This window comes from Heterodontus francisci, chromosome 4, assembly GCF_036365525.1.
Source record: "Heterodontus francisci isolate sHetFra1 chromosome 4, sHetFra1.hap1, whole genome shotgun sequence".
Lineage (NCBI taxonomy): Eukaryota > Metazoa > Chordata > Chondrichthyes > Heterodontiformes > Heterodontidae > Heterodontus > Heterodontus francisci.
In genome coordinates this window covers 2,262,541-2,276,141 of record NC_090374.1, presented here as the reverse complement: position 1 = coordinate 2,276,141, position 13,601 = coordinate 2,262,541, and the positions used below count along the sequence as shown (strand labels likewise).

The 13,601-nt window shown below is 44.3% G+C and overlaps 1 protein-coding gene across 1 annotated transcript in view; it reads right to left on the bottom strand.

The window, feature by feature from the left end:
* The window catches only part of LOC137368865 (nipped-B-like protein), a 693,066-nt gene that overhangs the window by 522,383 nt on the left and 157,082 nt on the right, over window positions 1-13,601 (bottom strand). The window contains exons 4-5 of the mRNA XM_068029073.1: window positions 4,482-4,612; window positions 3,119-3,212 (exon numbers count right to left, since the gene is read on the bottom strand). Of these exons, the coding sequence (XP_067885174.1) occupies window positions 3,119-3,212; window positions 4,482-4,612 (225 nt within the window). The remainder of the gene's footprint in view (window positions 1-3,118; window positions 3,213-4,481; window positions 4,613-13,601) is intronic.

The following is a 13,601-nucleotide window of genomic DNA, read 5'->3' as shown; positions in this document are numbered from 1 at the left end:
CATATCCAGATTATACCACAGCTTTGAAGCTAAAAACATCTCATCATTTTGCCATCACCACTGAGCATAGTGAGAATTGTGCTTTTGTCCATGGTCTGATAAATCTTACTCACTGCATTGGAATGAAGTTCAATGTCCATACACATGCATTAGTCATAATTTACCAGGGTATGAGACCTTGGGGTAGTGTCCCTTTAGGGAAGTTTAACCATCGACTGGGTTGTCTTTTCTACTCCCTTGTTCCTGGGGGAAAGATGTCGTTTTAGAATTTGTGATTTCCAGCTTTTTTCCCCCTTTACCTGAGCTACACAGGGTCAGAGAGTGATGAAGGTAAAGCTGCATGAAAACTTTGTGAAGAATGTGGCCATAGTTGTGACAAACATTCTCATTTAAACCTTCACATTCAACAGGATTATACCAAAATCAAAGCTTCAAAGATGTAAACATTCTGGCCAGGTTGGAGCACTGAAGCTCTTTTTCCTCAAGCATTCAAATAAAGTCAATGTGTAGGGAAATCTATTTGTTACTTCCTCCCGAGAGGACTGAGGCCAACAGGTTGTTTACTGAGCCATTAAGTAGTCACAGAACACTGAGCTTAATCTGGGTTTCATACCCACTGGGAGTTACACTAAATACTACACAGTTCATGAATCTAGGCTTCCCTATATAAAATTCCCATCGAAAGCTGTTGGGATCAAATGCTTTGTTCAGAAACCTCAGTCCACCTCAACAAAGCAATACTCCTTTTGGTAGAATAGGTGGTGGTTGGAATTTCAGTTCCATGAAGCATAAGCACTCTTGGCAAAAATTATCCTATCCGCACAACAAACAAGATAAAGTGAAATTAACAGCAAAGAATAAAGTTCACTAGCTCTGCTAAAATGAAATCCAAAGTAGCACTCAAGTATCAGGACCTTAAAATTATGCTAAGCCATAACCTTAAGTACTTGGGACACTGGCTTGCCCAAAATAAAACTCAAATCTGGAGTAAAAGTTCATGGAGATTTTGCAACAGAGACTGCTGCAACCAATCCTTTTTTATGACCCGTGCGCCAGGTTGAATAGAATAATTCCAGTCACATGTCAAATGGGATTCTTGTTTGAATAAGGAGGCTGCAGGATAGTAACCGAGTGGGGCTCTGGTGCAGAACACTGTTAAGCAGTTTCCCCAACCTGTCGCGCTTCTCAAGAACATTTTTTTCTTCTTCTGAGAAGATTGCATGCTTTTGTTACACCTGTGGTACAACCTACTAAGCTTTGGGCACCAAGTAACTGATACTGTTGAGGCATATTAACTGTACAAGAACCATTTCTACAAATGAGGCTTGTGTGGTGAAAAACATGCAACTGAGGGGACCTCAAATTGAGGTAGATTCTTTGGCTGTCAACTTGGGCTTGTGAAAATTGTGTTACTGGGAGGTCCTAATTAAAGCAGAGTCCTTAACTACTAGCCAGCTGTACAGAAGCTGTAAATGAAATCTGTGCATGGCTGAAGACGCTGATACAATTGTCACTTGTCACTAGAACCTTTACAGAAATCTGAAGTGAATCAGAGCTCAGGAGCAGCTGTAGATTTGAGTGGGCTCTGAAGATAGTGCAGCTACACGTACCAGCTAGTTAACGGTACTGGTGTCTCAAAATTGAAGCAAAAAAAATTCCAAGTGTATGAAATTTTAGCCACAGCTACTATGAAAACTAACTGCAATAAGTGAACAATTGAAAATGCAGAATAGATCAGAAAACTACTGAACTTTGTCCATTTTGCATAGACTGACGAAAACTAGAACAAAATCATGTTTACGGTGGTGCGCTGCGAGTGCCTGATAAGTCTCTGAAGTGCATTATTCCAAGTTGACTTTTCCTTCAATGACATATCCGAAGTTTTATACGGAACACCATCACTAAATTGCATTTAGTGTGCCTTTAATGTAATAAAACATCCCAAGACGTTTCACAGGGGCAGTATAAAACAAGACACCGAGCCACATATGCAGAAATTAGGGCAGGTAACCAAATGACTGGTCAAAGATGTAGGTTTCAAGGAACGGTTTTAAGGAATGCCTTAAAGGAGGAAGGCGGGGTAGAAAGGCAGAGAGACATAGGGAGGGAATTCCAGAGGTTAGGGGCTAGGAAGCTCAAGGCACATCCGCCAATGGTGGAGCAATTAAAACCAGGGACGCTTGAGGCCAGAATTAGAGGAGTGCAGATATTTTGGAGGGCTGTGAGGTGAGAGGAGTATAGAGATTGGGAGGGGTGAAGCCATGGAGGAATTTGAAAAGGATGAGAATCTTAAACAGGTTTTGCATAATTATGCATGTGGAAGCTGAATAAACAAGATAGAAAAGAACATTGAAGTCATTGTTTAAAACAAAAGAATGGCAGAGATATGACAGATTTGGCAGCATCTGTGGAGAGAGAAGCAGAGTTAACAGTTCAGGTCAGTGGCCTTTCATCATAGTATGGTTTCATCATTCATTTTTCTTACCATGTGCCTGTCCATTCTTTTTTTCATGTTTGTGCTTTGGGCCAGGGCTGTTCATTTTTTTGTCCATTAACACCCTCTCTGTACTAATGCTTTGGCTTTCAACATACCATTAACATACCGTTTGCCTTTTCTCCATGACCTTCTGGTCAGTTATTCTCTGTGACCCTGTCCTGTCAACACCTTGCCTTCTGTTATCTCTTGCCCCACCCCCACTTCACTTGCTTAAAACCTATTACATTTCTAACCTTTGCCAGTTCTGATGAAGGCTCACTGACTTGAAACGTTAACTCTGCTTCTCTCTCCACAGATGCTGCCAGACCTGCTGAGTATTTCCAGCATTTCTTGTTTTTATTTCTCTCAGCCTCTACCTTGTCAAGCTCGCAAAGAATCCGATATACTTCAATAAGACCACTTCTCATCCTTCTGAACTCCAATGAGTATAGGTCCAACCTGCTCAACCTTTCCGAAGGCAACCCCTTCATTCCAGGAATCAAACTAGTGAATCTTCTCTGAACTGCCTCCAATGCAAACATATCCCTACTTAAATAAGGTGGCTAAAACTCTATGCAGTACTCTCGGTGTGGTCTCACCAACACCTTGTACATTCTACCAATGTGATATGTTGCACGTTACCTGGAAGGACTGTGCGATATTGTGGACTGTTGAAAGGTGGAATTCTGGGGGAGTTTGTACTGTTGGTGTTGGATGATCTGTTGCTGCATGATACCTGAAACACAACACATTCATACAGTGAAGCACCTTTTATAACCCCAAGATGGCCCAAAGAGCTTGGCAGCCAATTTGCACATAAGATTCCACAAACAGCAGCGAGATAGATAAGCAGATAATTTATTTTAATGGTGTTGGTTGAGGGATAAATACTGGCAAGAAGTAAGGGCAGCACAGTGGCGCAGTGGTTAGCACTGCAGCCTCACAGCTCCAACGACCCGGGTTCAGTTCTGGGTACTGCCTGTGCGGAGTTTGCAAGTTCTCCCTGCGACCGCATGGGTTTCCGCCGGGTGCTCCGGTTTCCTCCCACAGCCAAAGACTTGCAAGTTGATCGGTAAATTGGCCATTGCAAATTACCCCTAGTCTAGGTCGGTGACAGGAGAACAGTGGGGATGTGGTAGGGAATATGAGATTTAATGTAAGATGAGTATAAATGGGTGGTTGTTGGTCAGCACAGACTCGGTGGGCCGAATGGCCTGTTTCAGTGCTGTACCTCTAAATAAATAAAAAATAAATAAAAGCACAGCAAAAACACCCCTCCTCTTGCCATGAAATCTTTTATGCCAATCTGAAAGGGCAGACAGGGTTAAACGTGATTCAAAATTTAAAATTAAATCGTCGAGATAATTCTTTAGATAGTGATTCTTTTAAACTATAAAAATGACAGTTCGCTACATAGTCTCACCCTTCACAAAATCATTTTTTCCTTGAAAGGGAAGAGTTGACCTGATCAGAGCTCCAGTATAATTGTACTGCATTTAATATAATTTGTTTCAAAACTGCACACACTTGAGCAGAGTTTCATATCCACAGTAATTTCCCAACTCCAGGAGCATAATCTGCCAAATGCAAGCAATTCCTTACACAGGGTTAAAAAACGACAGCCAAGTCACCCCCTCGTTGTTCGCAGATCCCTAACAGAAGCAGCAAACTGGAGCAGCATCAGCAGAGCCCTCATGGCTGCTAAACTCAGTGAAGGTGAAAGAGAACCACACATGTCTGAAGAAATTAATAATTTCAATGTTTAATGAGCAAAGCCACTGGTTTATAGTTTCATGGTAAAGCATACACAATTGTGCAATTTGATCCCCAAAACATGAGCAGGAACCTTGGAATGCTATATAAAGATTTTGAATTATTCAGGCAATATAAGCCTTATAAGCAATCAATCCTAAATCCCTGGTAAAAACTCCATACAGTAGAAAAGACTTTGCCAGTTTCTGCAAATCAGTAGCTGATCCAGGGTTTATTGTATGTTATTACTCACCACTCTGTACCCCATATCGATTCTGCATGCTTTTTTCCCTGAAGACATTGGGGTTTCTAGCCAGAACAGCCTGCAGGAGGACTGGAATATCACCCTCCGGGTCATCACTGCCAAGGTTATCCTTCAGCTCTCTAAAAAGAATGAACAGAATTACCTTAAATTTTACTACAATTCTACTTCTACTGAAATTAAAGGATGTCCTTGTTAATAAGTCACTGAAAGCTAACATGCAGGTGTAATAAGCAATTAAGGCTAATGACATGTTAGCCTTTATCGCAAGAGGATTTGAGTACAGGAGTAGTGAAGATGTGCTTCAATAGTATAGAACCTTGGTTACACCACACCTGGAGTACTCTGTGCAGTTTTGGTCCCCTTACCTTAGGAAGGAAATTATTGCCATAGAGGGAATGCAACGAAGGTGCACCAGCCGTGTTCCCGGGAGTTTCTCTAGAGTTTCAAAGAATGAGAGGTGATCTCATTGAAACCTATAAAATACTCAAAGGGATAGATATGGTAGATGCAGCTAAGATGTTTCCCCAGGTTGCGGAGACTAGAACCAGGGGACACAATTTCAAAATAAGGGGGAAGCCAGTTAGGACAGAGATGAGGAGAAATTTCTTTACTGAGAGGGTTGTGAATCTTTGGAATTCTCTACCCCAGAGAGCAGTGGAAACTCCAAGAACGAAGAACAGTAGAGCACAGGAACAGGCCATTCGGCCTTCCAAGTCTGCGCCGATCTTGATGCCTGCCTAAACTAAAACCTTCTGCACTTCTGGGGACCGTATCCCTCTATTCCCATCCTATTCATGAATTTGTCAAGATGCCTCTTAAACGTCGCTATCGTACCTGCTTCCACCACCTCCCCCGGCAGCAAGTCCCAGGCACTCACCGCGCTCTGTGTAAAGAACTTGCCTCGCACATCCCCTCTAAACTGTGCCCCTCTCACCTTAAACCTAAGACCCCTAGTAACTAACTCTTCCACCCTGGGAAAAAGCTTCTGACTATCCACTCTGTCCATGCCGCTCATAACTTTGTAAACCTCTATCATGTCACCCTCCACCTCCGTCGTTCCAGTGAAAACAATCCGAGTTTATTCAACCTCTCCTCATAGCTAATGCCCTCCAGACCAGGCAACATCCTGGTAAACCTCTTCTGTACCCTCTTCAAAGCCTCCACGTCCTTCTGGTAGTGTGGCGACCAGAATTGCACGCAATATTCTAAGTGTGGCCTAACTAAGGTTCTGTACAGCTGCAGCATGGCTTGCCAATTTTTATACTCTGTGCCCCGACCGATGAAGGCAAGCATGCCGCATGCCTTCTTGACTTCCTTATCCACCTGCGTTGCCACTTTCAGTGACCTGTGGACCTGTACACCCAGATCTCTCTGTCTGTCAATACTCCTAAGGGTTCTGCCATTTACTGTATACTTCCCACCTGCATTAGATCTTTCAAAATGCATAACCTCACATTTGTCCGGATTAAACTCCATCTGCTATTTCCCCACCCAAGTCTCCAACCGATCTATATCCTGCTGTATCCTCGGACAATCCTCATCACTATCCGCAACTCCACCAGCCTTTGTGTCGTCCGCAAACTTACTAATCAGACCAGCTACATTTTCCTCCAAATCATTTATATATACTACAAACAGCAAAGGTCCCAGCATTGATCCCTGCGGAACACCACTAGTCACATCCCTCCATTCAGAAAAGCACCCTTCCACTGCTACCCTCTGTCTTCTATGACAGAGCCAGTTCTGTATCCATCTTGCCAGCTCACCTCTGATCCCGTATGACTTCACCTTTTGTACCAGTCTGCCATGAGGGACCTTGTCAAAGACTTTACTGAAGTCCATATAGATAACATCCACTGCCCTTCCTTCATCAATCATCTTTGTCACTTCCTCAAAAAACTCAATCAAATTAGTGAGACACGACCTCCCCTTCACAAAACCATGCTGCCTCTCGCTAATAAGTTTGTTTGTTTCCAAATGAGAGTAAATCCAGTCCCGAAGAATCGTCTCTAATAATATCCCGACCACTGACGTAAGGCTCACCAGCCTATAATTTCCTGGATTATCCTTGCTACCCAGACTATCTGCACTCCCTTCCCTAGACTCATCATCCACCAAGTCCTTCTCTTTGGTGAATACTGATGCAAAGTACTCATTTAGTACATCGCCCATTTCCTCTGGCTCCACACATAGATTCCCTCCTCTGTCCTTGAGTGGGCTAACCCTTTCCCTGGTTACCCTCTTGCTCTTTAAGTACGTATAAAAAGCCTTGGGATTCTCCTTAATCCTGTTTGCCAATGACTTTGCTTAAGTTCCTTCCTACTGTCTTTATATTCCTCAAGAGCTTTGTCCGTTCCCAGCCTTCTAACCCTTACGAATGCTTCCTTTTCCTTTTGGACTAGGCTCACAATATGCCTCGTTATCCAAGGTTCCCGAAACTTGCCAAACTTATCCTTCTTCCTCACAGGAACATGCTGGTCCTGGATTCTAATCAGCTGACGTTTGAAAGACTCCCACGTGTCAGATGTTGATCTACCCTCAAACAGCTGCCCCCAATCTAAATTCTTCAGTTCCTGCCTAATATTGTTATAATTAGCCTTCCCCCAATTTAGCAACTTCACCCGAGGACTACTCTTATCCTTATCCACAAGTACCTTAAAACTTATGGAATTATGGTCACTGTTCCCAAAATGCTCCCCTACTGAAACTTCGACCACCTGGCCGGGCCCATTCCCCAATACCAGGTCCAGTACGGCCCCATCCCTAGTTGGACTATCTACATACTGTTTCAAGCAGCTCTCCTGGATGCTCCTTATAAATTCTGCCCCATCCAAGCCCCGAGCACTAAGTGAGTCCCAGTCAATATTGGGGAAGTTAAAATCACCCACCACTACAACCCTGTTACTTTTACATCTTTCCAAAATCTGTCTGCATATCTGCTCCTCTACCTCCCGCTGGCTGTTGGGAGGCCTGTAGTAAACGCCAAACATCGTGACTGCACCCTTCCTATTCCTGAGCTCCACCCATATTGCCTCGCTGCATGACCCCTCCGAGGTGTCCTCCCGCAGTACAGCTGTGATATTCTACTTAACCAATAATGCAACTCCCCCACCCCTTTTACATCCCCCTCTATCCCGCCTGAAGCTTCTAATCCTGGAACATTTAGCTGCCAATCCTGTCCTTCCCTCAACCAAGTCTCTGTAATAGGATCCTCATAGTTCCAAGTACTAATCCAAGCTCTAAATTCAGCTGCCTGACCTGTTCTACTTCTTGCATTGAAACAAATGCACTTCAGACCACCAGTCCCGCTGTGCTCAGCAACATCTCCCTGCCTGCTCTTCCTCTTAGTCTTACTGGCCTTATTTACTCGTTCCCCCTCATTTCTTTCTCCTGCTGTCCAACTGCTCTGGTTCTCACCCCCGCCATACTAGTTTAAATCCTCCCGAGTGACGCCAGGAAACCTCGCAGCCAGGATATTTGTGCCCCTCCAGTTTAGATGCAACCCGTCCTTCTTGTCCAGGTCCCACCTGTCCCTGAAGCGATCCCAATGATCCAGATATCGGAAACCCTCCCTCCTGCACCAGCTGTTCAGCCACGTGTTTAGCTGTACTATCTGCCTATTTCTAGCCTCACTGGCACGTGGCACAGGGAGTAATCCCCAGATTACAACCCTGGAGGTCCTGTTTTTTTTAAACTTTCTACCCAACTCCCTGAACTCCCCCTGCAGGACCTCATCACTCTTCCTGCCTATGTCATTGGTACCGATGTGTACCACAACCTCTGGCTGTTCACCCTCCCCCCGTCAGAATGCCCCCGTCCGTTCAGGGACATCCTTGACCCTGGCACCAGGGAGGCAGCATACCATCCTGGAGTCTCTTTCACATCCACAGAAGCGCCTATCTGTGCCCCTGACTATAGAGCCCCCTATAACTATTGCTCTTTTGCGCTTTGCCCCTCCCTGAACAACACAGCCAGCTGTGGTGCCACTGCTCTGACTGTTGCTGTTGTTTTCCCCCGATAGGGCATCCCCCCCAACAATATCCAAAACGGTATACTTGTTAGAGAGGGGGATGGCCACAGGAGATTTAGTCCGGTTGGCTTTCCAGGAGAAAAGTGACATCACAGTTTTGGTTATCATACTCTGGATTCGCAGGGTCTTTTCAAAGAGGTAGAGAAAGAGATGAGTCATAGTTATACAGCACAGAAACAGGCCCTTCGGCCCATCGTGTCTGTAATTCACTCAGGAAGTGAATAGTATTAGATTAAAAGAAAAGGCTTACGACGTTGTAAAATAAAAGTAGCAAGTCTGAGCATTGAGGGAGTTTTAGAAACCAGCCAAGGGCCACCAAAAAGTAGATAAAGGAAAATTATGAGAGTAAACTAGCCAGTAACAAACAGACTTTTACAGGTATATCAAAAGGAAGAGAGTAAAGTAAACATTGGCCCCTTGGAAGCAGAGACAGGAGAAACTATCATGGGAAATGAGGAAATGGCAGAGGTATTGAACCAATAATTATGTGTATCTTCCACTGTGAAGAGAGACAAGTTTCATACCAAAAACAGACAGTAACCTAAGGGCTTAAAAGTGAGGAAATTAAGGAAATTCATACCCAAATAGTCATTTGGTAGTACAGAACTTGAGTATTGCTGAAAATAGAGACATTTTGTCAAATCTTTGTTTGAAATTTAAACCAGGCAGCTGTTTAGCTGAAACAGGCGCAATATGTACACATGTTGTTTCTGTCTGCAAACAGAGCCCTGTGTATTAATATATGTAGCTTCCAGTACGTGCAAATATTCAACACTGCAAGCCCTATTGATAATCTTAAATTGGTTGTCACCTTTTGACTTGCACTATTTCACCATCAACAAAAGAAAACCATCGTATGATTAGAACAAGTCAACATGGTTTTACTAAAAGGAAATACTGTTTGACAAATTTATTCGAGCTTTTTGATGTACAGCAAGCAATTAGGAAGGTTAATGGCGTGTTGGCCTCTATTGCAAGAGGATTGGAGTACAGGAATAAGGAAGCATTGCTACAATTGTACAGGGCTTTGGTGAGACCACATCTGGAACACTGTGTGCAGTTTTGGTCTCCACATTTAAGAAAGGATATACTTGTACTGGAGGCAGTGCAGTGAAGATATACTAGATTGGTCCCTGGGGAGGAGGGAGTTGTCACAGAGTCAGAGTTATACAGCACAGAAACAGGCCCTTCGGCCCATCGTGTCTGTGCCAGCCATCAAGCATCTATCTATTCTAATCCCATTTTCCAGCACTTAGCCCGCAGCCTTGTATGCTATGGCCATCATATGGCCCAAGATGAGACACTAAGTAAACTGGGCCTGTATTCTCCTGAGTTTAGAAGAATCAGAGGGGATCTCCTTGAAACATAAGATTCTGAAGGGGCTGGATAGGGTAGACACAGAGATTATTTCCACTGTTCGGGCAATCTAAAACACGGGGGCACAGTCTCAGATAAGGGGCCGATCATTTAGGGCTGAGATGAGGAGATATTCCTTCACTCAACGGGTTGTGAATCTTCAGAATTCTCTACCCCAGAGGGTTGTGGATGCTCCATCGTTAAGTACATTGAAAGCTGGGGTTGACAAATTTTTGGTCTCTCAGGGAATCAAGGGGTATGGCGAGCAGGCGGGAAAGTGGAGTTGAATCCTAAGATCAGCCATGATCATTTTAAATGGCGGAGGAGACTCGATGGGCCATATGATTTACTCTTGCTCCTATTTTTTGTGTTCTTGCATAAGACATTTAAGAAGGCATCCAAGATACTTCGTTTTTTTTTAAATTCTTACATGGGATGTGGGCATTGCTGGCAAGGCCAGCATTTGTTGTCCATCCCTAATTGCCCTTGACAACTGAGTGGCTTGCTAGGCTATTTCAGACAGCAGTTAAGACCACATTGCTAAGGTCTGGAGCCACATGTAGACCAGACCAGGTAAGGACAGAGGATTTCCTTCCCTAAACCACAATTAGTGAACCAATTGTTTTTTTTAAAAAACCACAACCGATGATAGGCAGAACGCCTTTTTGGCTTGACGGCAGCGGCCTGTTAGTGGCGAAACCCACACATACAAGTTCTCCCTGTGACCGCATGGGTTTTTGCCGGGTGCTCCGGTTTCCTCCCACAGCCGAAGACTTGCAGGTGATAGGTAAATTGGCCATTGTAAATTGCCCCTAGTGTAGGTAGGTGGTAGGGAATATGGGATTACTGTAGGGTTAGTATAAATGGGTGGCTGTTGGTCGGCACAGACTCGGTGGGCCGAAGGGCCTGTTTCAGTGCTGTATCTCTAAATAAATAAATGCTGCTACTGCACAGTAGCAGCGTAAAACATCTAGCTGTCACTTAAGGTAGCTTTCACTTCCAGTGTTTTTTTTTAATTAACTGAATATAAATTCCACCAGTTGCAGTGGTGGGATTTGAACCAGTGTCACCAGTTCATTAGCCTGGGTCTCTGAATTACTAGTTCAGTGACATTACCACTAAGCCACTGTCGCCCAACATTTGCTGGCCGAGGCACAGAATGCAAGAGAATGGAGGTTATGCTAGAACAATATAAAACACTAAACGATGAAAGGTCACTGACCTGAAACATTAATTCTGCTTCTGTCTCCACAGATTCTACCAGACCTGAGTATTGCCAGCATTTCCTGTTTTTATTTCAGATTTCCAGCATCTGCAGCATTTTGCTTTTATATTCATATAAAACACTAGTTAGGCTGCAGGGAGAGTACTGCATACAATTCTGGTCACCGAATTACAGGAAGGACGTGATCAGAGGAGATTTACAAAGATGTTGCAGGAATAGAGAATTCTAGCGATGAGTAAAAATTGGACAGGCTTAGGTCGTTTTCTTTACAACAGAAGAGGCTAAAGGGAGATTTAATTGAGGGTACTAGGTAGGAGCAACAAGCCCAGAGAATCATGGATGACCAGAAACATTCAGGGTACAATGAGAAAGAAGAGAGAGGCTTTTAGCAAATACAAGGAGAGCAAATCAATGGAAGCATTAGTGGAGTACAGAAAGTGTAGGATGGAGCTTAAGAAAGCAATTAGGAGAGCAAAGAGGGGATATGAGAAAGCTCTGGCTGGTAAAAGTAGGGAAAATCCCAAGATATTCTATAAGTATATCAACGGGAAGAGGATAACCAGGGAAAGAGTAGGACCCATTAGGGGGAAATTTGTGGGTGGAGCCAGAGGGCATTTGTAGGGTGTTGAACGAATATTTCATATCTGTCTTCACCCAAGAGAATGAGGATGTAGATATGGAACTTAGAGAGAGAGACTGTGAGGTTCTTGAGCAAATTGTCATAGGGAGTGACAAGGTATTGGAGGTTTTGGAAGGCGCAAAAGTGGACAAATCTCCAGGTCCGGACAATTTGTGTCCCAGGATGCTGTGGGAGGCGAGGGTGGAGATTGCAGGGGCTCTGACCCTAATTTTTAATTCCTCCTTGGCCACAGGGTAGGTGCCAGAGGACTGGAGAACAGCTAATGTGGTCCCACTATTTAAGAAAGGTTGTAGAGATAAGCCAGGGAACTACAGACCAGTGAGTCTCACATCAGTGGTAGGGAAACCATTGGAGAAAATTCTGAAGGAGAGAATCTATCTCCACTTGGAAAGGCAAAATTTGATTAGGAATAGTCAGCATGGCTTTGTCAAAGGGAGGTCATGCCTAACAAATTTGATTCAATTTTTTGAGCATGTGACCAGGTGTGTAGATGAGGGTAGTGCAGTTGATGTAGTTTACATGGATTTCAGCAAAGCCTTTGACAAGGTCCCACATGGGAGACTTATCAAAAAAGCAAATGCACATGGGATACAGTGTAACTTGATAAGGTGGATTCAAAATTGGCTCAGCTGTAGGAGACAGAGAGTGATGACAGACGGCTGTTACAGAACCTTAGAAAATAGGCGACATGTTTAGAGAGAGGATCTGGATCGGCGCAGGCTTGGAGGGCCGAAGGGCCTGTTCCTGTGCTGTAATTATCTTTGTTCTTTTTTTTGTTTTAGTGACTGGAAGCCAGTGTCCAGTGGCGTACCACAGGGATCTGTGCTGGGTCCCCTATTGTTTGTCATTTATATAAACGACATAGATGACTATGTGGGGGGGTAGGATCAGTAAGTTCGCGGATGACACAAAGATTGGCCGAGTGGTTAACAGTGAGGTGGAGTGTCTTAGGTTACAGGAAGATATAGACGGGATGGTCAAATGGGCAGAAAAGTGGAAGATGGAATTTAAGGCTGAAAAGTGTGAGGTGATACACTTTGGAAGGAGTAATGTGACACGGAAGTATTCAATGAATGGCCTGACACTGGGAAGTTCTGAGGAACAAAGGGACCTTGGCGTGTTTGTCCATAGATCCCTGAAGGCAGAAGGGCAGGTGAATAGGGTGGTGAAAAAGGCATATGGGACACTTGCCTTTATCAATCGAGGCACAGATTACAAAAGCAGGCAGGTCATGTTGGAGTTGCACAGAACTTTGGTAAGGCCACAGCTGGAGTACTGTATACAATTCTGGTCGCCACATTATAGGAAGGATGTGATTGCATTGGAGGGGGTGCAGAGACGATTCACCAGGATGTTGCCTGGGATGGAACACTGAAGCTATGAAGAGAGGTTGGATAGGCTTGGGTTGTTTTCGCTGGAGCAGAGAAGACTGAGGGGTGACCTGATCGAAGTGTACAAGATTATGAGGGGCATGACAGAGTAGATAGGATTCTGTGGAGCAGCTGTTCCCCTTAGTTGAAGGATCAGATCCGAGGGGTCACAAGCTTAAGGTGAGGAGCGGGAGGTTTAAGGGGGATTTGAGGAAGAACTTTTTTGCCCAGAGGGTGGTGATGGTCTGGAATGCCCTGCCTGGAAGGGTGGTAGAGGCAGGTTGCTTCACATCCTTTAAAAAGTACCTGGATGAGCACTTGGCACGTCATAACATTCAAGGCTATGGGTCAAGTGCTGGCAAATGGGATTAGGTAGACAGGTCAGGTGTCTTTAATGCATCAGTGCAGACTCGATGGGCCTCTTGTGCACTGCATTATTCTGTGATTCTGTATAAAATTATGAGGCGCCTGGGTAGAGAGGATAAGG